This window comes from Canis lupus, chromosome 2 (assembly GCF_048164855.1).
Source record: "Canis lupus baileyi chromosome 2, mCanLup2.hap1, whole genome shotgun sequence".
Taxonomy (NCBI): Eukaryota; Metazoa; Chordata; class Mammalia; order Carnivora; family Canidae; genus Canis; species Canis lupus.
Window position 1 is genome coordinate 50631027 of NC_132839.1, and position 26913 is coordinate 50657939.

At 41.1% G+C, this 26913-nt stretch overlaps 1 protein-coding gene across 18 annotated transcripts in view; it reads left to right on the top strand.

Moving 5' to 3' along the window:
* AKAP13 (A-kinase anchoring protein 13) overlaps positions 1–26913 on the top strand; it is a 320680-nt gene that overhangs the window by 169855 nt on the left and 123912 nt on the right. For all 18 annotated transcript variants that reach the window (XR_012017659.1, XM_072798849.1, XM_072798869.1 and 15 more), the window contains 2 exons: positions 1283–4373; positions 8164–8297. Coding sequence is in view for 17 of the 18 variants with exons in the window: in XM_072798849.1 (XP_072654950.1) it covers positions 1283–4373; positions 8164–8297 (3225 nt within the window). In the remaining variant the exon portion in view is untranslated. The remainder of the gene's footprint in view (positions 1–1282; positions 4374–8163; positions 8298–26913) is intronic.

The following is a 26913-nucleotide window of genomic DNA, read 5'->3' on the forward strand; positions in this document are numbered from 1 at the left end:
TTCTGAAATCTTGGTAGAAAGGCAAGACCACCCTGAAGGTGAGCTATAGCTGTTTTTTTTTTTTTTTTTTTTCACATTTTTTTTCCTAAGCCTTTTTCTACATGTCCATAACTCTGGATTTTTTTTATTTATTTATTTATTTATTTATTTATTTATTTATTTATTTATTTATATTATTTATTTCGACATGGTATCATAAATCTGTACTTCAGCTTTTATTGTGGTCTTCATAGTTATCAGCATGACATTTGCTATCAGGTTGACCAACCATGATTTTTTTTTTTTAACCACTCCCATATAGTTGGTTTTATCTGTTTTTGTTGTTTGAAATACTCTAAAGTTGCAAAAAGTGGTTTTGAGATGACCTATAGTATCCTCAAGCCATGGTACTTATCCAAGAATAATCAGGAATTGAATATTATTAGTTTGATATGTTCTTATTTTATATTCAGTACGAGACAGCAGAGGAACTGCTTTTATCGAAAAGTAAAAGAATATCTGCCATGCCACTGTTCTTTAAATTATGAACCTGTAGTGAAAACTGGCAAACTGGATTGAATGGAGCCAGTCTGGAGGATTAAGGGACACTATGTAACTTCTCAGTAAGAATTTAGGGCCCAGGGCAACCTGGGTAGCTCAGCGGTTTAGCACCGCCTTCAGCCCAGGGTGTGATCCTGGAGACCCGGGATCGAGTCCCACATCAGGCTCCCTGCATGGAGCCTGCTTCTCCCTCTACCTATATCTCTGCCTCTCTCTCTCTATCTCTCTCTCTCATGAATAAATAAATAAAATCTTAAAAAAAAAAAAAAAGAATTTAGAGCACAGGAGCATCTGCCTACACTTTGAAATTGGCGAGAATTGACCAAACTGCTTGGGATTTCCTGGTACTTGTATACGTGAGGTGGGATGGAATTACTTCTACTCCTCTCAAGACCCTATAAAAATATCTTTCTTAGCTGAAGATGGGCGCTGTGCTTTTGTAAAACAAGATTTTTGAGGCCTGATTTTCATCTACTTTTCTAAAATAAGTTCATAGTTTAGGGAATAGCCGTCTTGCATATCCTTGACCATTTTATCATTCCAGTGGATATGTAGCTACAAGAGAGGAAAATGATATCAGGAACAAGAGAAAATGTACTTATTTTCTTTAGGTCAGCTTATCATGTGATCTTCAGAGGGCTGGAATGGCAGTGAGTTCTCTGCAGCAGAAGTTTTGTTTATCGGTGTCAATGACATCTTTTCCCATGGGAAGTTTTTACAGATATCTTTCATTTCCTCCTAGAAAACAAACCTGAAGCAGATGGACAATCCTATGCCCTTAATGGTGACAGCACAGGATCCTTCAAGTGTGCCCAGTGCCCAAGATTCAGATGGCCAGTTTCTTTGCTGCACATCAGATCCCAGGGACAGCCAGCTGCACTCTTCTCTTCCTGAGGACCCTGAGAGCTCTCCATGCGCCCAGGGGAGCACTGTTGGGGAGATTGAAGGTTCCTCTGATTTTTCATGTGTGGCTAAGGAAGAGAACACAGACTGTTCCTGTAAGAAGGAAACTAAAGGCGTGGAGAAAGAAGGGGAAGAGGCGGAGCCATCGCTTACTGTGGACTGTGGAACCATGTCTGATCCCAGCAGCCACCGTCCGAGCATGCCTGCTTGTGGAGGAAAGGGCATGGGAACCCTTCCACCCTGTGGAATCAGAAATGGAGAAACTGGAACAAAATCCTCTGCATTGGCCACAGACCAGGTGTCTCTGGACACTGGAGACAGCGTCCTGCAGGGAGATGTGGGCATGCAGCCGGCCACCGCTCCCACTCAGCATTTCTCTGGATGTGAACTGGCAGCCGGCATCCCAGTGACTCCAGGGGAGATGGAAAGTGGTCCTGTGAATGCACATGCTGCCATCCAGAAGAATGTGCTTGAAGTCAGGGAAAGTACAAAGGAAAAGCTGGAAAACTCTAATATCATCACAGATGGATCCTCTGATGTGAAAGTCACAAGTCAGACTGCAGATAAAGCCAGTGTTCCAAACTGTGTCTCTGCCACCAGTTCCCCGGATGGTGACAAACCTGCTGAGTCTTTGCTTGCATTTAGTAATGGAGAAGCCTCCCCTGTCAAAACTGCAGAAACAGAAGCGTCAAGAAGTTGTGAAGGGAGTGCTGGGGCTCCCATGGATCAGAGCTCCCTGGTAATTCCAGCTGCTGCAGAAGACACGACTTCAGATGGACTCGAACTTTATGCTCCCTTGACAGGCACAAGTGAGGCAGCATCATCCTCTGATCTAACGTTTCCCGGGCCACAAAAAGACACGCCAAACCAGAAATCAGAACCTGAGTCATCTCACATTCAAAGCCAAACCAGCAGATCACCCATCTGTTCTACAACTAGAGGGGGCACACCATGTGCTGCCTTTGCATGTGGGCAGAGCTCAGTGACTTCTAGTGGTATGCTGGCTGCAGAATACTGTGATGGCATAGTTACCCAGCCTGAAAGCACCACTCCAGGACTACCCCCCACACAGCATCCCCCCCTTACCCTCTGCTGTGAAGGTCCACAGGCTAATGCAGCCACCCCTGGCCCTATGAGAGATACCCAGGAACAGGTAGAGTTTTGTCCTGTTGAAGTTTCAGATAAAAAAGGCCAGGGAGAAGATTTGAAATTAGGAACATCTTCAACAAATATGCTTGAGGTGCATCCACAGGCAGTTGTCCCCAAAGCCAAGAAAGAACTGGTACCAGACCAAGCAGTGACATCAGACAAGACTTTTTCTCTGGCAAGCAGTCCAGGCAGTGAATCAGTAACCAAAGATGACGCGCTTTTTCTTTTCCCCTCCCAGAAAGAAAAAGGAATAGCAACTCCTGAACTACATACAGCTGCAGATGGTAGAGATGGCCCAGGCAGAGATTCAAATGATCCTGATAAACAGCCATTAGAAGACGGTGCCACAGGCCTATCCACACCCTCCCTTGCTGTCCAGCTTCAGCCCAGCATGGGGAATACAAGTCCCATGGGACTTGGTGGGGAACATGGGAGTGTCTGCCTCTCAGCAGCCCCTGAAGTTCTGGACATCAAGGGGGCTGCTGACTCTTCTCTGTTATGTGCAGGTAAGGCCATTATGGCCTCAGATTCCATTTTGACTGAAGAAGGAAAAAATCTGGTGGTTCCAGAAAGCTCCGAAGCTCAGGGACAAGATGGCAGGGATAAAGCAGCAGCTTGTTCCTTTCTCAAGGAAGACACTCATTCCTCAGGAACATTTCAGGAAGAGCAGAGAACACCACCTCCTGGACAGGAGGCACTGGGATTCTGTGGAGAGCCTGGCTCAGCTGCCTGTGCTGAGGAGAGAGCACTTGAGCGCGGTAATTCATTGGGCACACCCTCGGCCTGCCTGAATGCAGAAACGGAGCATAACAAGGAAGTGGCCCCACCAGTCTCGCTGCTGACTGAAGGTGGGGCTGCACAGAGCCTGGTGCCACTGGGAGCAAGTCTGGCTGCAGACCCAAGCCAGGAAGCTTTGGGTGCAGAGCAGAGCAGCTCTGCTCTGTTGCCAGATCTGTTGCCAGATGGGTCTGAGGCTCTTTCTCGCAATGGATCTTTTGCTCTGGATGTTGGAGTGCAAAACCCTGAATCCCAAGGTAAAAACACTGCTCATGAGGTGAGTGGAAATGTGCAGTTAGATGTTGCCGTGGTTAATGCTTTACAAGGTAATGCGGGGGCCAGAAGAAAGGCTATATTACATAATGCCCAAGATCTCCCAATTCCAGAAGTCTTGAGCCAGGAGAAGAATATGATCCTGGGTTTGCCAGGAGCTTTAGCAGATGAAGGTGTGACTGACCTACAGGGTGCCGCAGCTCCAGAGATGGTACCCCTTAGGGGGAAGGAACGAGACAACAACTGTGGCTTAGCCAACTCCGGGAAGGCACAGGTGGATCCTGAAGCACATCACATCTTGGAGCAGCCTCTTGCCAAAGAGCTTCCCACAGAGACTGGACTCTCAAGTAGTGGTGACCAGGCCCTGGGCAGGGCAAGGGGCACTCCCCTTTTACCTTGTGCTGTGCCTCTGCCCAAGGGAGCCGACTCCATCGAAGAGACTGCGTGTCGCATAGTGGAGGCTGTTCTAGATCAAGTCAGGTTCTCAGGAGCACTGATCACTGGGCGGGAGATCGGTCACATGTCACTCTCCCGTCCTTCAGAGTCCGATCCAGTGACTGAGCAGCCAGAGGGTGCTTCTACAGGGCAAGTGAGCACTTTCCTGCCTGTGCAGACTGTACACATGGGCAGTATCTGTGAAGAAGCCCCTGGTAACTGTGCAGGATATTTGGCTGAAACGGAGGAGCCAGAGAAGATGGTTCTGCCCACTGAAGGATCTGAGCCAGCAACAGGTAAGCAAAGCAGAATACAGATGTAGCAGTTTGAGGGATAAGCTCCCTTAAGAGCCTCTGAGATATGCTGGTAAAAAGGAGGTGTCTTGTGGTTTAGAAGTATCTTTCATTCACTGGGTAAGTTGCCAAGTTAATTGTCACCACTGTCAGGAGAGGCACATCCTCTCAGGGTTGGACAGATTTTGCTTCCTGTATTGTAGACTCTGGGCTTGATTGATTAAGCCTATAAATGCTTTGTCTGCCAGGCCAGAGCTGTTGCAATTTGGTTAACCAAGAAAATGGTCTAGATTGCAGGTGCTTTACAATGATAAAGGAATTTAGCAGATGTTTTTATTCACATGGCTTAGTACTTTTTTCTAGAACTGTGAAAAGCAGTGCTGGAAAAGTATGTTTTGCTTACAAGCCTGGAACAGTTTTCTTTCCTTGTTTGTATTTATGAGCAAATTTAGAGTCAGAGTGGTTTCATGGAACAGCTGTTTAAGTGTCCTTCTATGCGTGGATGGCCCTAAATCCAAAATGGTGGTATTAGGTCGTTGGGGAGGGCTGGGACAGGGGAGGGGCGCAAAGAGCGCACCCTCCTTTTCCTGCCCATGGAGCCGACTTCCAGTTCCATTGCCTGTTGCTTTTGGGCAGCAGTCTGAGAATTCAGGAGCGTGCGCAGTGCAGGGGATAGGATGCAGGATGTCCGCCCAAGTCCGCTGAGCTGCTGTCACAGGGCACACGTCGTGTCTGCTTATCTTGGTGAAGCAGCTGCACCCAGCAGATTGCTCACACGGCAGCCAGTTCCATCTGTGGGGAACCCTGTCGAGAGAGAGCGAAGAAAAACCGCTGGAACTCGGTAGAAATAAACTATATGAATAAAACTTCTTCTGGGAGGGTTGAAGCTAAAGCTGGAGTCCAAGGTGGTATTTGACTCCTGAAGTCCTTAAAAGGTCGGTTTGATTGGTACCTTGATGCCAGTACCTGTTACCAGGTATAGACAGAGGACCAGTCTCCATGCTCGCCTCTAGGCTGTATAGGTAAGAAGTCGCTGGATTTGTTTTTAATATTTGTTTGTTTTTGCTGTTCTTTCCAGTGTTTGAAAATCTTCTTAAGGGGGTAGTATGTTAAAAGTATGGGGGTGGGGCATGTAGAGAAATGAACAAATAGAACCAGAAAGAAGTGGCTTAGGAAAAAGAGCTATTTTTCCTAGGCAACTTCAATGCAGTGGTCCTCCCTCCACCCCCAATAAAGGGTTTTTAACCATTTATGATCTTTTTTTTTTTTTTTTCCAGTTAAGGAATTTAAGAAGCCTTAGGTATTATAGTATTTTTGGTGACTTGAGGGTTGTAGTTTTATGCATGTTTTTGATTGTTAGTGATAGAAATTTGTTAGCCACTATCTCAGGATTTAAATGAAAAGGTCTCTAATTTTTAAAACAAGATACAACAACAAGTCTATTTTGGGGGCCCTGGCAGGTTGACATTTCAGAAGAATGGGAGTGGCTGTAAGCTGATGCCTGGCTATGTTCTTTTCATTTGGGTGCTGCGTCTTTGGCCACATAGGCTGGAATTATTTGTCTTTCTGGCTCAGTAGTCCGAATTTAACCCAAGAAAGTACAGATTATGTGAAGTTTGGGTCTCTAATACCCAGAGAGAAGAGGTAGAAACCAGGGAGAATTTCTGACTTTGATTTTTAGTAGTATGTAGATAGGGTATAGATACTAAAAAGCGATTTTTAAGATTTTAGAAAGGAAAATGAGTCGTATGAAGTTTCAACAGTATCTCTGGATTTAGGGTTGATTGATATGTGTGGACGAGTTACTTGTTCTGCTACCAAGAGGAGTCATATGTGTTCAGTGCTCATGATCTTATGTTACAGAGAGAAGTAGCCAGTGACCAATAGATAGGTCTTTCTTCAGGAAAAAAAAAAAAAAAAAAAAAAAAAAAGCCAGCATTGGGGAAAGTCCCTGGTCACATTGCCCTAGAGAAAAACCACCTGAGTATGATCTCAGCCAAGGGGTAATTTCTGGGAAGTTTACATTCCGTTCATGGATTTAATCGAACTGTTTTATGTAAGTGAAGAGAGATCAGTTTAACCTTTGGGAAGGAACCACTGGCTTCTGTGTGCATGCTACTGCAGAAAAAGCCAAATAGAAATTAAGATGAGAAAACACAAAACTGCTAATTAGAAGGAGGGGATGTGGCCCTTCGCTCATCCAGAGCATTGATCAGGTGGTTTGGAAAGTTAGTTGTCCAGAACTGAGTCAGGCCAGGCCTACAGAGGTTGCCAGCGCCCTTTGTGTCTCAGTAATCACTGTTTATGGTTGTGATTGGTTTCTGCTTGCCAAGATACATATTTTCACTTGCTGGGTATAGGATAATAAAGTTGTGCCAAAAATCACATCCCCAAATAAATAAAATAAAAGTCGTCCAACACCATAAAAATTATTCTTAAAGATGTTTTTTGATCAGTGAATACTTCTGAGGTGATTGCTTAGGGGTTTTTTTGTTTTTGTTTGTTTTAACTTTATTTACATTTTATGAAGTGTAAGATTTTGGTTCTTTGGTCAAGGAAACTTGCCCACTTTTAATTGTTAGTAAGATTGTATAATTCTAATTTGAGCAAAAAAAAAAAAAAAAAAAAAAGAATTTATAAATGCTTATCTGTAGGAATGTAACTTTCCTAAATCTGAAGTAGACCTTTGGGCATGTCACATTGTGGTCTTAAAATAAAATCTTAATAGAGATTCTTTGGTGAAAGAAACTTCTCTGCCCTTTGGTGTCTGGAACATTTTTTTTCTGCCAAAATAGTGACATGGACAGATTAAAACCAGCCACAGAAAAATTTCCACACAAAATTGAGATGATAGTTCTATTTTTATTTGTATTATCAAGGTGAATTTTAAATGTTCAATCATAAGCCCCCTTTTAAAAAAATGTCAAAGCCTAAATTTGCCTCAGACATCATGTTACCACTTCCTTCCTATATTTGCTTGACCATATGGTGGTCAGGTAACAAAAACCACTACTGTTTGGTCTGGTTGAGTATAATTCTCAAGAAAATGTATGAAAACATTTCCTCAAAGAAAAGAAATTCCTTGGGGTGTTTGGCCAGCTCAGTCAGTAGGTATGAGTCTTGGTCTCAAGGTTCTAAGTTTGGGCCTCATGTTCAGTGTAGAGATTACTTAAAAAAATTTTTAAAGAAAAAAAGAAAGAATTCCTTGTTTGTGATTATGTTCTGGAGGGGGAAGAAATAAAAATTAAAATATAAAAAATATAATTCATTAGAATACTTCACTCTTATCTGTTGCAGCAATGGATAGATGAGAATGTGTAGTGTGTTTATAAAAAAAAAAAAGTCAGACTCTTCTTAAAAGCTTTATCTCATTCTCAACAGAGATTTCCTCTTTGTCCTATGCAGATACAAACATCTCTGGCTTTGATGATGATCAAGATGGACTACCTAGTTCCAGCTATTAATGTGTTTCCTTAAAGCTTGTGAATTTACTTTTCCATATGCAGTCAGCACCACAGTCACAGATGTGTCATGAAAACTCAGTAGTGAAAATGGAAGTTCATTAGACATTGAATTGCATGTCCGCTTAGCTACAGAGGCCAGGGGAAAACCACGCAGACCTTGTGATAAAGGAATAGCTCAGCACGGGGCCCAAAATGACAACAGCTCCAAATGAATACTTTCCCATTTAATGCAAAAGCAAACAAAACACGTGAAGCCTGGACAAGTGTAAATAGTAAGGCACAGGAATTGATTTTTTAAATGCACTTTGTAACCCCCTTGTTCTCTTCAGATATGCCAGACTTGAAAGCTGCAGATGAAGTGGATTTTCTGAGTAATATCGGGGTGAGCTCGGCTTCTACAGAGGTGGCTGTCAAAGACACAGCCACCCCACCTGATATGAAGCAAGGCCTGATGACCCAGGCGGTAAGTGGTGTTGAGTCTGTATATACACAAAATGTGTTTAGCCTGGTCTCTTGTGTCTGATTTACAGCCTTGTGGGTTTTTCTGTTTGTTTGGGGTACCTTTTTTTTTTTTTTTCCAACAGTAGTATGCTCTCCCTTTTCTCTTGTCTCATTGTATGTGAAGGGGCCCCTGTTGCGGTGTTCAGCTTTCACACATAACTTGCATGCCACCCAGCATAGTTTTGGAACAGGTCCTTCTACATGGGTCCCTTAAAGATTATAATGAAAAAGATTTTCCATGTAAGCGCTAGACTTTAGTTTGTCCTTATGTTTATTAATGTGTCACAAAATGAGAGTTACCACAAAAAAGGGATCTGGTAGCCTTAACCTGACTGTTGTTTATTAATATGGAAACGGGTAGCACCAATGAGATTTTTACCTTAGAGTTTACGACTAGCTGTCTTAACTACATAGCATGTCATTTTTTGTGACCAAAACTGGTTCACTATTTTTTTTCATAACAGCTTTATTGAGTTAGAATTCATCCATTATAAAATCTGCTTATAAAAGTGCACGGTGAAATTGTCCTCGTCCGTTGATTTCAGAGCTGCGCAGTGGTCACCACTGTTTGATCTCAGAACATTGTCATCTCCCCAGAAAGAAATCTCATATGCATTAGCAGCCCCTCCTTCCCCACTGCCCAGCTCCTGGATGTCCCTGATCTCCTACTGTCTCTGGCTTCTGCCCTTTCTGGAACTTCACCACATGTAGGATTTCAGGACTACCTTCTCTGACCTAGCTTTCTGTTTCCAGGTCGAACTGTGTTGTAATGTTGATTAATATTTTGTTTCTTTTCATTGCTAAGTAATACTCCATTGTATGAATGCACCACATTTGATCTCCTTGTTTCTACTCTTGCTGTTATGAATAATACTGCTTAGGAACCTTTGTGTACAAGTTTGTGTGGACCTCTGTTTTCATATACCCAGTAGTGGATTTGCTGGGTCACTGTTAATTCTATATTTGATATTCAGTAAGTTTTTAAAAATGTTTTTCAGGTTCTTGAGGTTCCTTTTTTCTCTTTGTTTAAAGCTGTTAACTTAAGGTAACAAACTTGTTGAGTGAAACATTGCTCTAGGCTTAAGAGTCCCTGCTGGTTAAGGAAAAAAAAAAAAACTTTGGAAGATGAAAATCAAGTTATAAGACTAAATCATATTTTGCCTCAAAAAGTCAATCTTCTTTGCCTAGACTTGACAGGGCCCTGTTTTTGCTCTTTGGAGGGCTACATGCTAGCCTCCAAACTCTTTTCATAGAGTTAGCCCAGTAGGTAAACAGAACTGTACCCTCCCAAACTGTTTCAAGTGTATGAACTGTGATAAACAAGCTTCATTATATTGGAGTACAGTGGTAGGGAGGTGTGGACTGTTGTAACCCGTTCCTCATTACAGATAATGTTCATGACTAATGCCTGGGCGGCTGCTTGTATACCAGGCAGTATTCAGACAAATGTTGCTCTTGTCTCTGAGGAAAGAAAAAAGAACACACCCTGCACGGGTACATGTGTATTCTTTGTTTCCAGAAGCCCCTCACAAAGGGAAGGAACAAACTCACATCCTTGAATTCAAATGCCTGTTTCTTAGTCTTCCATCTTAATGGTAGTAGCGATTACTGTCCCTGAAGACAGTCTGCTGCTTGGCCAGAGACCCTTTGCTTTCTTTCCCATGAGGGTTACCGCTATCCTAATTTTTTCTTGTCTGTCAGAAAGAAGAAAAAGCATTACTTCCATATTTTTTTAAAAATTGCTCCTTCATTTTTTTTTTCTCTTCTCATTTTCCCTCTGATTTTAGAGGAGTTGAGAAAGAGAGAGGAAATGCTCCTCTAGTTGGTCAGCATGTTTCATTTTTCCAGGTTAAAAGGATTAGACCCTCAGAGAGTGCTGTGACTAGCCCAAGGTCAGACCCAGCCAGAATGAGAGTGAGCAGCTTGACTACACAGTGGGATGCATCCTTGCTGACTGTCCCAGGCTCTGTGAACAGGGCTCCTGAAGGGTGGCCTAAGGTGTCTGTTGCTGTGTTTCCCTCCACTTCATAGAGTTGGAGAAAACCTGTGTTCATCGATCTTCAGGTCTAGGAAGTGGAGCTGTTGGTGCTCACAGCATTGTTGTACTGATGTGACATCTGACCACTTCCTCTTCGGCAGCACTTACCCTGTTGCTGTGAATTGAAAGGATAAAGTGTGAGCGCACATTCATTCCCTTTCCATTATCCCACATTTAAGTCTTCATATACTGTATTCACTGTGTTGGTACTTTATTTATAGACCCTAAAATTTGAATGTCACATAATGTGTGGGTCATGAAATACTCCTTTCTGAATATTTTTTTTTTTGTTGATCACTTAAAAATACAAAACCTACTCTTGGGATTCTTCATGGGCTATACAAAACCAGGTGGTGGGCCCCTGGCCTAGAGAATGCTTGTGCACCAATGGATGAAAAGAAAGAGAAAGCAAGTACACTGATTTTTCTTTTCCATCTTGTTTTGTTTTGTGGTAGAAACTCTGGTATTAGACTGCACATTGGAAAGTGGTGAGTTCAGTTCTGGGTCTCCTGAATTAGCTTTTTGACTTAGTCCCTCTGGAGTGTGGCTTCCTTATTTCTTTATCTTCTAGCCTCAATCCCCTGGGCTGTATGTTTGCAGTTTGAAAAGGGTTACTTTTCACCCAGAAAGAGTGAGCTTGCAATTGTAGTGCAGGGTGGAGTGGCATTAGTTTAATATTATTTAATCCTATCTTTCTGACACATGCCTAGTCTGTGTGTTGATTTTGGGAATAGGCCAATCATTGCTTCATTGAATTACTGTTTCACTGAATCATCCTCTTCCAGTTTTAAGAAAGAAGTGTATCTTATGTTACTGTCTTGACAACCTGGGACGGTGGTACATTTATGGCAATTTTCTAGTGAATGTAAATGAAGAATCCATTCTGAGTTCTTCTAGGAATCTTCCTGTTTTGTCACCTTCTCTAAGCACCTAAGTGTCAAAATGCATAGAGCCCCTCTGCTGAGTGTGAGGCTACCAAGTATTTAAGGAATTTTGCATTCCTTTATCTGTTTGACCATTGTGCTATACACAGAGCCTTATTTTAGAGGTCAGTTAATGCTTATTTTAAGCATTCATAATTCATAAAGGAATTAATATCAAGATGAATGCTTGCTTATATTCTCGGGAGAAACACAGGTATGTGTTAAATGCTTCAGGTTTCTCAGTAGACAATAGATGGTCCTAAGATACTTCTTTACTGGGTTGAAAATTGTCAGAATTTAGGAGGCCAAGTTCCCTTACATGTACCATGGCCTTTATCCTATTACTCGTAATTTTATCAGCATTTTATCATGTAGTTCATTATTAAGTATTGCCAAAACTTTAGTACTAGTCACAATTTAATATTCAGCATTAATCCCCTGTTACGTTACAGATTTCAAGGTTTTCAGATTACCATTTGTTGCCTTCTCTTTTCCCACTCAGTGAGTTAATATATATCAAGGACTTAGAACTGAGCCGGGCACACAGAAAGTACAATTTAGCATTATTATTATTAATTAGTTTCATAACTTCAGATTCCAGTGTCCTTTTCATTTATTTAAGTAACCAGTGGCATAATGGTGGGTCGTAAAACAATCAAGACTCAGTTTCTGTTCTCAGTTGTTGTTATAAAAGCATCAGGAAGAGCATCAGACATTCATTTGAGTTGAGAGACCCGAACTTGTACCTCTGAGACCTTTAGAATTTGAATGGATTTTAAAGATTGTCTGGATTCTCAACATTTGTACTTTATAGGAGAAGACGTTTTCAGGATGGTTAAGTGACTTGACTTACCTCACAACTGATTAACTCAGTAAGCTAGACTAGGACCTCACTTCTATGTTAGCAGTGTTTCTGCTGTACTGTGGTTCCAGAAAAGTCAAAGTAGGAGGTTACACTTTTCAGGAATCTAATTCATCTGGATGGTCTTTTGCATTCTGCTCTGGAATGATGCTTACATATGCTAAGATTCTAAAACCATTACATTATACTACTGTTTTCAGTGATGGTTGGAGAGATTCCTTTGGCCATTTTTAGGACATAAGTGATTCATCTAGGTAAGTTTCATGTTCTTATGGTCTGTTGGCTGCAGCTAAATATCACCAAGACAGTGTTTGTTCAAAGACTTGGCTTGTGGTGCAGAAATTACTAAGATTTTCCAGACCTGCCTTTTATTTCCTAAAGAATGATATGACTAGGTATAGAGATGACATTGGATAAGTGCAGAATAGAAAGCCTTTTGGGACCAATCTCTTTGAGAATATGCTCCATGGCGATCAAGAAAGAAATCTGACTACTGCTCTCCTGTTCCAGGGCTGCAAACCAGCATACTCTATGTCTTGTAGGATTCTTTACTCTTCAGTATGTGGCCAGGTTCTTTAGGAAGGAACTTGCTTCCTTGGGGTGTCTGTTCATTGAGGTATCTCTGTAATAATTCCTTTTCCAAATGCTCATTGCATAAGCTTATTAGCCATTTGGAACAGTTAATTCAGCAGGCCAGTATGTCTTGTCAGGATACGTATGGTCCTAATGGCCAAGCACTCAAACATAAATATGCTCAAGCACAACTATAAAATCCCATATGTTGAGTATTAGGTTACTGGGAAAGTCTGTAACACAGACTTTAACAAATGGCCCCCAATCAAGAAAGCAATTTAAATCAGAACCATTCTCCCTTTTTAAATAACTGCACAGAAAAACATCACATTAAGTGAATTTCCATTCTTAATTATTTTTAAAACAATATTAATATTTGTTCAGTGTTGTGGAAAGGGTAGTATTGGACTATTTCTGGTTAAAGTTTTCTTGAATGCTCTTAGTTTAATTGAACATGGTGTTTTCTTGCTCTTGTCTCAAGAGGGCGAGCTTGCATTGCCACTCTCTAGTCCAGGAGTCTGGTTAAAAGCTTTTGTGTGGCTAGTCACAGCCTTCGTGCTCAGATGCAGCAGGAAAATACGGCAGCTCTCAGGCTGTTTGAACCAGCTAGAAAGCCTTAACACTGATACACAAAATGACGTATACACTCTACCCTCTTATTTAAGTTTTCAGTTTCAGGAAAGGTCCTTTTAATGATGTCTCTGCTATCATATTTACATATGTAGTTTTGTGGCATGTCACCTTGGGAAGGGCAAATTGGCCTCTTTATGAGACGCCAATAAGTCTTCTCTGCATGTATTTGTCATTTAAGAGAGCCAGGTCCCCCTAATTATCCCTTTGGGGTCTGGCATTAGAGCCAGCTTCAACCACAGGAAAACTTACTCCTCAGCTTTTTCATACACATTTTTTGGAGATATTCTTTCTCTGAGTCTCCTCTGAAATGGAATATTTTCAGGAAATTCTGCAAATGGTCTTCTAGACTAGATAGTTGCCAAAGAGAAGTGCCTCGAAGAACCACAGGTTCAGGCTGTAAAGTCAGAAGTTTGGGAAAGGTATAACCTTAGTATAAAGGTATAATTTAATGATCTGACTAAAGATTTTTAAGTGACCTTGAGCAAGCTAATTTCTCTGGCCTGTTTTCTCCTTTGTTATAATGCTTCCCTAAGAAACTCTGAAGTTTCTTCCAGCTCTTAATTTTGGATAAGTTGGTCAAATGTTGGGGTGTGTATCTTAGGTGTTGGACCAAAAGGAGAATCATGAGGGACTTTAATTGTAGTTGACACATGATGTTATATGAGTTTCAGGTATACAACATAGTGATTTGACAATTTCGTGTCAGATTATATGAGGGATTTTTTTTTAAATCATACTAGTTAATGGCCAGATTCTTAACTAATCACTTTCTTTTTGAACAGTTCCCAAAATCTGTTGCTCTGTAGTCTTAAATTGTATTAATAATTGACCTTTTTTTTCCCCTCACAGAACTGGCTTAATCATAAGTTATATGTACATTTTGAAAGGAGGGCATGTACTTTTTTTTTTTTTTTAAGTCTTCTTTTGGGACAAAACAAGCAAATCTGATTCCTATCATTTTGTTGAACCATTTCTTACACTACTCATTTCATTTTTGTTCATTCTTATCTCATTATTTTGACAGTCAAGGATGGTAGCCAAGCATAATGGAAAGTTTATGGAGTCAAAGCAAAGTCTTAGTCCCAGTTCTTCCACTTGATCCATTTGTTTAGAGGTTCAGTTCCCTTACCTGCAAATGTGGGATAATGATGTTATCTTCAAGAATTGTTTGTACGAACTAGAGTTCATATAGTGGCTAGCATGTGATAGGCATCTTATAAGCGGTAGGTGTAATTCTGATCCCTTGTTAAAATAAGAATTATCAGACCCATGCTTAAGACTGTGGATGAATGATTTTAAATAGGTGATGGTTAAGATGACTGATTCTTGCAGGTCATCATGGCAAGTTATCATGCTACATGCTGTTGATGTGACGGGAGTGCACTAACTTATTCTATACTTGTTTCAGCACCTGCTTACTGAACTCTGTGCTAGGCCTTAGGTTTGCTAAAGTGAAAACAGGCAGCCTGCATTCAGAGACTCCTATGCCCATGGGAAGAGACTCTTATCAAACCAGTAAATAAGGTACACAATAGTAAATGTTAAAGTAGAGAGAAACATAGGTATCTTTCAGTGAGATAGATGATACAGTCTTCTCTCCAGGTTCTTGTGCACACCCTGGAGGAAGGGAAGTTTCTAAAGAATGGTGTTATTTTTATAGGGTTTTCCTCACATGGTTTTCCAGGTTTCTTTTCTTTTCTTTTTTTTTTTTTTTGTAAATAAACATATCTTTTTTTTTAATTTATTTTTTATTGGTGTTCAATTTACCAACATACAGAATAAACCCCAGTGCCCGTCACCCATTCACTCCCACCCCCCGCCCTCCTCCCCTTCTACCACCCCTAGTTCGTTTCCCAGAGTTAGCAGTCTTTACGTTCTGTCTCCCATTCTGATATTTCCCACACATTTCTTCTCCCTTCCCTTATATTCCCTTTCACTATTATTTATATTCCCCACATGAATGAGAGCATATAATGTTTGTCCTTCTCCAACTGACTGACTTCACTCAGCACAATACCCTCCAGTTCCATCCACGTTGAAGCAAATGGTGGGTATTTGTCATTTCTAATAGCTGAGTAATATTCCATTGTATACATAAACCACATCTTCTTTATCCACTCATCTTTCGATGCACACCGAGGCTCCTTCCACAGTTTGGCTATTGTGGCCATTGCTGCTATAAACATCGGGGTGCAGGTGTCCCGGTGTTTCATTGCATTTGTATCTTTGGGGTAAATCCCCAACAGTGCAATTGCTGGGTCGTAGGGCAGGATAGAGAACCCAGAAGTGGACCCTGAACTTTATGGTCAACTAATATTCGATAAAGGAGGAAAGACTATCCATTGGAAGAAAGACAGTCTCTTCAATAAATGGTGCTGGGAAAATTGGACATCCACATGCAGAAGAATGAAACTAGACCACTCTGTTTCACCATACACAAAGATAAACTCAAAATGGATGAAAGATCTAAATGTGAGACAAGATTCCATCAAAATCCTAGAGAAGAACACAGGCAACACCCTTTTTGAACTCGGCCACAGTAACTTCTTGCAAGATACATCCACGAAGGCAAAAGAAACAAAAGCAAAAATGAACTGTTGGGACTTCATCAAGATAAGAAGCTTTTGCACAGCAAAGGATACAGTCAACAAAACTAAAAGACAACCTACAGAATGCGAGAAGATATTTGCAAATGACATATCAGATAAAGGGCTAGTTTCCAAGATCTATAAAGAACTTATTAAATTCAACACCAAAGAAACAAACAATCCAATCATGAAATGGACAAAAGACATGAACAGAAATCTCACAGAGGAAGACATAGACATGGCCAACACGCACATGAGAAAATGCTCTGCATCACTTGCCATCAGGGAAATACAAATCAAAACCACAATGAGATACCACCTCACGCCAGTGAGAATGGGGCAAATTAACAAGGCAGGAAACAACAAATGTTGGAGAGGATGCGGAGAAAAGGGAACCCTCTTACACTGTTGGTGGGAAAGTGAACTGGTGCAGCCACTCTGGAAAACTGTGTGGAGGTTCCTCAAAGAGTTAAAAATAGACCAGGTTTCTTTTTTTTTCCCCCCCCTTTCAAGATTTTACTTATTTATTCATCAGACACAGAGAGGCAGAGACATAGGCAGAGGGAGAAGTAGGCTGCCTGCAGGGAGCCCGATACAGAACTTGATCCCAGGATCACGACCTGAGCTGAAGGCAGATGCTCAACCACTGAGCCACCCAGGTGTGCCCCCTCCAGGTTTCATTTTGAAAGCTGATCATCTTTTGTGAGAGTGAAGACAGTGCATGCTGTCAGAAACATGGGCTTGGCCATACCCACTCTTTCTACTGGTAGAATTGAAAGGGCCACCACCAGGTGCTATCTTAGAAAAATACTGTGTTGGGGCATCTGGGTGGCTCAGTTGGTTAAGCATCTGACTCTTCATCTCAGCTTAGGTCTCAATCTTAGGGTTGTGAAATTCAGGCCCCACATTAGGCTTCATGCTGGGTATGGAGCCTACTTAGAGAAAGAAAGAAAATATATATATGTTGCTTCTGATCCTAAGTTATGTGTTCAGCTTACTGATGTAAACATGACCTTGTGGCTGCTTATTTTTGCCTCTTAAAAGAGGAAACTTATAGTAGGAAAAAAAACTAAGAGAAAAATGTCATTTGGTTTGTGAAGAAAGGCCCAGGTCCTCCGCAGGGATACACATTACTGGGGAAGTCACAGATTTCACATACTATGTTTTGATTCTGTATGTTATGAGGATGCCTAGTGATGCCTTGCTCTGGTTGGCCACTGTCAAGAGTTAAGGTGTATCCTGTATTTGGACTTGTTGACCTTATCCAGAAAAGGTTTCAGGATTTCTGGTTTCAGATATTTCTGATCTTTTCAGGCTGCTCAGTTTTGAGATCTAGCTTGTGGCTTTGATTTTGTTCATTTAGTAAACATTTTGTTCATGATTTTGTTCATTTAGTAAACATTAAAGGAATGCCTTCCCATTCAGGGTATTACAGTCGAGTAGCTAGATAATTTTTTTAAAGTTAAATATTATCCTATCTTCTGATTTATTTAAGTAAAGCACACGTGCACAGACGTAATTACAATATGTGAATGCAGTATGGGAGACATAGCATAGGAACCATTAATGTGCTTTGAGGATTTACAGAGAAATGACTTTTTTTCAAGTAGGTTCCACACCCAGTGTGGAGCCTACTGAGGGGCTTGAACTCACAGCCTTGAGATTCAGACCTGAGCTGAGCTAAGAGTTGGACACTTAACCAACTAAGCCACCCAGGTGCCCTGAGGAATGACTTCTTAAGAAGTGTTTGTGTGAAATGTAGTAAATTTCCTTGGTAATAACCACATTGTAGCACATGTGGTATAAATATTCATTGGGAAGAATAAGGATAGATTGAGAGAGCCTTTGATGTGCTTTCCAGCCTTTAAACAGCCAATTCTGATTGCTTTCACTATGTAGTTGGCCCTTGGAAGATCATAGAATTGCCTAAGAATTGCCAGAAATGCCCTAATTTGCAAGGTAACTGACCTGGCAGTAATCCATGTTAAAGAAATCCCATTAAGATACGGAAAAGTAATGTCTACCAAGTATGAGAAACAGAAATATTTGGTAGTATGTGAACTGTATTGAAATTAAAGAGAGTGGTACCTTTGTGTAAATATTTCCATTCAACCAGCATCAATCTGTGTTTTCCCTCCTTGGCCTATGTCATTTCATGCAGTGATATAGGCATTTTGCTTCCCTTCCGAGGACCTCTTCCCCTCCCGCCAAAGCCCTGTCACTGCTTGTGGACCTAGAGGATTGTTGTGATGTGGTCTTACGTTATTACCTCAGTGCCACATATGTAGTCTTCCAGAGGAAGTTGGTTAATGGTGACATTCAGATGAGCATATTTAAAATATCCTGAATTTAAGCCTCACTCAGAAGTCAGGGTAAGCCAGAATATTTATTATGTTGATCTTCATTATCTGTAGTTGACCTATATTTAACATTAAGTTTTGAAAACCTACTTCTGGTGTTGAACTGAGATATAATAAGGAAACATTTTTCATGTGTGGTTCTTGGATTTCTCTTGAAAGTAGTTGAAGAGAGTGATTTCTGAAAGTATTTGAACAAATAGGAATAATTGGAATAAATGTATAGCTTCTCAAAGTGGACACTGTGAAAAATGTTTGGATGTTTAAATTTGACTTCGACCTTTCATTTATTACAGATATGTACCCATGCATATGTGTGTGATTCTTTTGCTGCATTGCACATGAGCTATCTTGCAAGCTGCATAGCATCTGGGAAATTTTTGTTCAACTCCTTCCTTCAGGCAGGAAAAAAAATTGGAAAGGGGGATATAGTGGAAAACTATGAATTATTCTGTTGCTTGGAATCTTTTTTAAGGAGGCTGAATCACTAGAAAAATGTACTTGGTTGTTCTCATCATAGAATCATAGTGTAGGGAGGAACTCTCATCTCTATCATGCAGTCAGTACTCTTTAATTTGCAAGGAGGGATTTTGAGCCTAGAGCACTCAGTGTCTGCCATTGTTTGCTGATTAGTGTCAGAGCCAGGCCTAGGATCTTGAACCCTGGGGTCAGGCTTGTGGTGGTCCAGCCTCTCGCCCTTGCCCACCTTGCCTCAGAGTTCAGCTCTGTCACTGCAGTGAGCTCCTCAGTGTCACAGCGGAAGCTGTAGCACCCTGGGAACCTCTCCTGTTTCTGCTGATTCCTAGGCCTGTGTTTCCTCTGCTGTGGACATCCCTTACATAGCAGCTTGATGACACTCTACTATCATTAAGTCCTGTTCTTCCCCTTATATTGAGAGAATACGTAGAAGGGCACAGCTGAAATCTGTGCCTCAAATCCTATGTTGTGGCCGACAAGCTGTGTGCCCCTGCTGCCTGGGGAGGGGGGCTCTGGAGCACTTCCTTTGGCCCACTGCTGTCTTCTGTAGGTTCCAGGGTGCTTGCGACTGGACCTCATGTGGGTCACAAAGTAGCGCAACCTGGATGAATTAGAGCATCCTACTTTCTTGTTGCCTTCTCCTTTCTAGAGCATGGCATCTTTATAAAATCTATATATTCTGGGTTAGCTTCCCTTTAATGTAATAAAAAGACTGTTGCCTACCAAGGCAGGGGGCCTTTACTTCCAAATGAGCCCACGTGAGTCACTCAGGAATCCAGTTAGTTTGATGATGTTTTCTGGCAATCCCACAGGAGAATGATATGAAAAAGGAGGAATTTGGTGCTTGCCATGTCCTTCACTGGGGCCACCTCCCAGTAGCCCTGGAAACTCTGAAAAATGCGGAATTGTAGGATCCCCTGTCCAATGGCCTTCTTCTCTCTATTTATGTGGAAATAATAACTTATGGAACATGTGCTTGTGGTCTGTTTTATTTCTGACATCATCAATTTCTTTCTTTGCCATCCTTCCTCATTATTTTGCCACCAAAAATTCTATCATATTCATTTTCCCCATTAAATCATCTACAAGCAAAGCTCTTTTTATGTGGAGGGGTCCTGGGGACAGACTGGGTCAGGACTGGGTCTCTCCCTATCATGCTGTGCTAATGGCAGAGATGGCAAGAGAAGAAGAGTGGTACCACCTCAGCTATAGGTCTCTTGAGATTGAAACCAGGGCTTGGACCAATCTGGAGGCCAGTGAGTGAAAGGAAGCACTGAAGCCTGTGTAGTGTGTAATCTCCGTTTTGTGGGCAGCAGGACATTCATTCTAAAAGGCTCAGGAGTTTTTCCTCTCATTCCACCCCTATGAGGCCAGGGACTGTGGGAAGCCACAGACAGGCATGTCAGCAGGAAAGCATGGAGAAAACACACACACACACACACACACACACAGACATACACATCCATGCATGATTTCCTTACTTTAAACGTTTATAACATTCCAACAATAAATTATGCTGTTAGAATGTAGTCCTTTCCTGCTTACTGCTTTGCATTTTCAAAACTAAATTGAGCTTTTAATTTGCAGACTTATTACTGTTTTGTGTACTGAACGTTGTAATAACAACTCAGGATGCTGTGATGGGCAAAATGAGTAAGAGATATCCCATCCCACAAGAAGCTCTGTTGGGAAAGATGAAGTAATGCAGCAGGAGTTGACACCTGGGTCATGGGAACTCTGAGAAGAAATTATCCATTGTTGAGGCCTGTCTGCACCAGTGTCCCTCCTACTGTTCACTCTTGGTGGCATTAAGTGGAATACTGCTGAAATGTTTCACTCAAGGGATTTTCCCCTGTTGACAGCATTGCTGGCCTTAAAATAGGGAGTCAGTCTTTTCATTCCAGTTCCAGAAAGTGATGTATGTGTCATGATTGCTTGCCATGGAACAGTTCCTGTCCCTATCTCCACCATACACAACACAATAGGCTATGTTCCTTCCTAGGAGTCATTAGGTTTCCCTAATGGGATGATCTAAAGGAGAAAAATAGAGCTCTGGCCCTTCTCCCTCATTAGTGCTGAAACCTGGTGCTGTATCTGCTTCACATCAAAGTCAAAGGATTGTTCTTCTCCTTGTCTGAGACTGTTCTTTCCTCCTTGAGTTAGGGAAAGGACTTAAATCCTGGTTTTCTTGACATAAAAGTTTAATGCAATTGCTGTTGCAGCTGAATCCATTAAAAGGAATACCTGCAAGACGTGAGAAGAAGTATTTCAAAACTGGCACAGAATATAATGTGGACCGCACTCTTAGGTTTGCATTTCAAGTCAAAGGGTGTGTCATTTGGGCTTTGGGAAAGAGCTTGTCATTGTCAGGGCCCAGTCCACCCCACCTCCACAGTCCCGTAGGCCTCTGTGAAGCCAGAGGAGGTTCTTAAGAGATGCTGGACAGTTGTGAATGCGGATGATTGACATCTGCCGCATAGTGCCATAGTTAAAATGTATCTCTACCTCTTCACTTTGGTTTTAATCTCATATTTGCACATGCATGTCGTTTTAGCTGTCCCAGGAGGAGGAAGGAGTTAGCAAGCTCTTTAGTGTTTACTGATGCCAAGTTTACTAATCCTTGTTTTGTATTCTTGATGAAGACTTCTACTGCCATGTGTCTGTTTCTTGGCAGGGCTCTCTGGGCAGGAGGACAGGTTAAACAAACAAAAACAAGATAATGCATGCCCTTTTAAGAATATGATGTCTAGGGGCGCCTGGGTGGCTGAGTCAGTTGAATGTCCGACTCTTGATTTCGCTCAGTTTGTGATCTCAGGGTCATGAGATTGAGCCCTACGTCAGGGTCTGTGCTGGGCATGGAGCCTGCATAAGATTCTCTCTCTCCCTGTTCCTCTGCTCCACCCCAAGCCCCTACCCATGTGCTCTTGCTTGCCCCCCCCCCCCCTCTCTCTCTCTTAAATAAATAAATAAAATGAATAGGATCTCTGAAATAAGTCTTGTATCTGAAAAGGCTTAGACACTCACTGTGGGTTCTCTAAAAAACCCTGTTGTTGTATAAACATGAAGATGCCTTTAAATTAACTGATGTGAAAAGTTGCCTTGATCCTTCCTCCCAAAGCTTGTCAGTGGAGGCTAGCAGCGGGAAAGAGGAGGTGTAGCAAAAAGGAAAGGGAAGATAGAGAGCTTTCCTGGGGCAGTGTCAGGGAAACAGTAGGGTAACTGAGCATAGCAACCTCCTGAGAGCATCTGTGACTGATCAAGCTCTAAAAGGCTAGAAACTGGGCAATAGCTGTGGGAGGACCCAGGCTGTCTGCTTCTTGTAGCAGTTGTTGGCGTAACTTCTGATAATTTATCACCCTGGCATGGAGCGAGGAAGGTGGGAATAGAAAATGAGATTTTAATAAAAGAAGAAGAAAGGACTGGCTGACTCTTCTTCCTCTGGAAAGGATTTTATCATATAACCAATGAATTTAGTAATGAAAGGAGATAATTGTACAAATCTGTAAATAGGTAAAAATGGGACTTGTCAAATATTTTTAAAGGCAAGGCTTGCACTTTCAGCTATACACAGTCACAGGAAATGTCAGCAGCTGTTCTGCTAAGTGGAGGCACTGCAGGGCCATAATGTAATAGGACTTTATCAGCATTCATTTCCACAAAATGAAATGTTCCTTTAGGAAGTTCTTTTCTAGTAAACAAATAGTAAATAAAACACTTGACAACTGCATGCCATTGATTTTACGTTTTAACAAGGTAACCTTTACAAAGGAGTATATCTCTGCCTGCCCCCCCCATCAAAAAAAAAATTTTTTTTTTAAAGCTTCTATATTCTGATGACCAAAGGGAGTAGCTGAACTGAGAGACAACTCAGCTTTGGCAGAGAGAGGAAATGTGTAGGAAGTCTACCACATTTGTAACTTCCATTCCTTAGAGTTGTAGCCTCTGGTTCGTCATTGCATGCCCTGGGACCGAAGACCATCTCATAATTAGATTAGAACATTTCCTCTCCATGGAACCTGTGACAAATGGATCTTTGTGGAATGGCACAGTTTTCAGTGGCTGGACATAAAGTCTTCGTTGCTGGAACTTTGATTTGGAAATCTTTAGTATATTTCGAAAATGCCAATGCATGTACCTGGCAAACACCGGACACCATTTGTCTTCCTCTTGATGTCTGAATTATTGTGGCATCATTGATTATCATGATAAAAATATACATCCGTGGACACCAATCCTGCTAGTCATGCTGGAACTTGTATTGAAGAGTTACTTGTGTTAATTTATCTGTTGGTCATTCACCTGGTCTATCAAATAATGGAATGAGACCTATCCAGCCATGTGATCACCTAGGAAGTGCCTTCCTGAGAAGTCTGTTCACATGTGGATCATGGAAATGGGCTTTTCCTAAAGAATTTTATGGAGCTGTCAGAAAACCATCTTTGCTTTTCATTCCTGCTGTAGTTACTCTTAATTCATCAGCTTCATTCAAAATATTATGAAATTGTTTGGGCCTCACTTCATCTGTAACTAAAGGCATTGGCTTTCATACAGTCTCTTAAGCCAAAAAGCTTTCATCCCAAACTCCCTCTGCCAGCCCTCATTTTTTTTTCTTGTCCAATTTAACCTGTCACTTCAAACTCTGATTCAGAGGGTTCGTGTCCTCATCTTCTCTCACCTGGATTCACTGGTTTCCTTACTACCAATCTCTTTCTACCTTATAAACTCAGCAGTTCTTCAACTTTTTGGTCTAAAGATCCTGTTACACTTTTAAACATTATTGGGAACTCCAAAGAACACTTGTTTGTATGGGTTATACCTACAACTATTTACCACATTAGAAATTAAAACTGAGGGATCCCTGGGTGGCGCAGTGGTTTAGCGCCTATCTTTGGCCCAGGGCGCGATCCTGGAGACCCGGAATCGAATCCCACGTCGGGCTCCTGGTGCATGGAGCCTGCTTCTCCCTCTGCCTATGTCTCTGCCTCTCTGTCTCTCTCTCTCTGTGACTGTCATAAATAAATAAAAATTAAAAAAAAAAGAAATTAAAACTGAGACATTGAAAAAGCATTAATTCATTTATAATAGCATTAACAGATCACTACTTGTTAATATGAAGAACATTTTTATGGAAAATAAGTTTCAAAATTAAATTGGAAGAGTGCCATTTTAATCTAATTGGTTTTAATCTAACTTGACTCAGTAAAAAAACAGTTGGATTCTCATGGTTCTTATTTATTTAACAACATGGTGTTTTGGTTGAAGTATATAAAGAATATCCAGTGTCATGCAGATATATGCTTATTAAAGGGAGGAATATTGTAATTGTTTTCTCGGATAATTTGGTATTCTTATTGATGCCAGATCAGAATTGACAGATGATAGGTTCTTAAGAGTTATTTGCAGTGTGGAATCTGAAGTCCTATTGTTGAACATTTTGTATTCTGATACATTAATAAAATCTACTGGTCTGCCTTGTCCTTTTTGGTGGATCTTTTAGCCATGCACAATTTTCTAACCTCATGGATCAGTCATTTGGAAAGTACTCATTCATTGAGTAACATACAGCTCTTCCAAATATTGACATTTTTTTTTCATTTTCAGAAAACCAATTTGTTAATTACCACCAGTCTTGTCAGAAATGGCTTTAAGTATTGGTAAACTTGACAACTTCACAGTGGCAGATACGAATTTTCCAAATTCTTATTTTCACTTGAACATCTGAATTTTATCATCAGTGATAAATATTGCTAGTTGTTTTCTGGAAAGATAGGTTCACTTTGTTCATTTCCAAGAAAATACCTAAGTTCTGAATAAGCATCATTTCATTCGTCAGTCTTTCAAGTTAAAATTTTGTTCCACGAAAAAAGTGGCTAGCTTAGCCCACAACTTAAAACAGTTGCATAAGTGAATTTCCTCAAGATAACCATTCTACTTTACATGCAGAGCATTTTCTGTATACCCCCCACTTGTCACACGGAAGATTAAAGAGATATGTACCTAAAGATTGAAATGTAATGAAGTTGTTATAGCTTCATCAAGGACATTCTATGTGAAAATATTTTTGTTTTTTTCTAAAACTATGAGTATATGGCAATGAAGAATATAATGACCACTAACTCACTTTAGTAACACTGCCTTGATTCTTGTTAAGGCCCATCAGCACAAATATCAACAGAGCAAAAGGGCAAATGGCATATCTGTAGTACTGTAAGAATAGTCGTGATCCCATAGATACCCTGAAAATGCATCTGGGAGCCTTGAGGTTTGGTAGACCACACTTTGAGAACCACTGCTCTCCTTATATACATAAGGTTCTTGCTAAAAGTATATCAGATTAGCTCTTTAGTTTTTAAATTTAGAGTGTGGCATACATGGACTTGACAATCAGCTTCCAGAGGATGCTTCTAGGGTCCCATTAGCTTTGCTGTTCCGGCTGACAGTCCAGTGTTCAGCCACACTAGACTCCTCATTTCCATTAAATGTGCCCTTGTTCATTGGTATTCTGCCTGTGTTGCACCCTTGCAGTCTACCAGGTGCCCTTCCATTCTTGAAGACTCTTCTCAGGCGTACACATTGTCCTCCTTCCCCACACTGGAGCACAGAGTGCTGGAAGTGTGAAGTGAGCCATGCGTCATGCACACTGCTGCACAGGGAGCCCTCCTGCCAGTGACTCTGTACAGTGACCTGCCACATTACCTCACACATTATGGGCACCTACAGTGTTGGTTGCATGTTGAGTACCCTGAAAGAGAATGAAAGGAACAGAACTTCAGCAAGACTGAGTCCTACTTAGTTGATAATTGTCTATAATGCTTCACTAAACTTTGCATAAGAGTATATTTATTCAGTTCACTTATTAATTCATCTCTTTCGAGGAACCAGCAATCTTAAGTCATTCCCTTTCCTTTAAAATCTATTATTTGGGGCGCCTGGTGGCTCAGTCCATTAGCATCTGCCTTCAGCTCAGGTCATGATTTCAGGGTCCTGGGAATGAGACTCCGCATCGGGCTCAGCAGCCCTGCTTCTCCTTCTGTCCCTTCCTTGCTTATGCTCGCTCTCTCTCTCTGTTGTTTGCTGTCTCAAATACATAAAATCTTTACCCCCTAAAAAAAAAAATCCTATTTCTTACTTCCATAGCAAGTAATATTTGGAGCTTTTAAGTTTTGTTAGCAAGGCTAAAAACTGATTTAATCATGGTGGTAGGAGTTGCAACTAAAAATCAGGTAGAGAAGAGGAAGTTCCTCATTGATAACCCATTAATATGAGTACTGAGGATTGAACCAAGAACTCTTATCTATGTAAACTTTGGATAAATTGCTTTTTTCTTGAAACAGAAAAGAGCAAAGCTTCTTCAGACCTTGAAAAACTGCACTTGTATGAAAGACGTAAGCGATAAGCCATATTAACTAAGGCTGTGCTCTTTGGAAGACCACTAATGCTTGTTCTTATAGCATCCTCATTGGGCACTTTACATGTGGCAAGTTGGAGGGACGAGGCAAAGGCCTCCTCTGTGTCCTTTCACTTCCACTGTGCTGGAAGCTCAGTGAAGTAGCCCCGATGATACTTAAAACTATCTCCACAGTAGCCTGATTTGTTAGTTGTATTTTCCTTGGCATAGCCAACGGCTCGTCAGTGTGATGCAGTCTTCTGAGCCATTAAACACACACTTTGAACATATGCACATCATTGAAGAAAGTATTAAATGCTTCCGTGAAACTTAGTCTTTAATAATTCACCGTTTTGTGAAGAGTATGTGTTTTTTAAAGTTTCACTGGAAACAGTTTCCTTTTTTCAAGGTTTGTGTTAAAAACATTTATATTAATTCCAGAAAGAGACATCTGTATATTTAGAAAGGTACTGGATTATCTCAGTCTGTTGTTAATTATGAACAAATAAAAATCAATGTATATTTAGTCAGATCTCAAGAATGGCCTTGCAAAACCTACCTCAACTGCAGTTTATATTTCAAAAAGCCATTCAGGGTAGACAGGGAAGGTATTCTACTTGCTGATTAATTTCTGATATGTCCTTTTTATTGACAGGACAAACAAATATGCCATTTGTTGGTGGAGAGCAGAGTAGATACTTTTTCTCGTGCTTATCTCCATATCAGAAATTCATGAATTA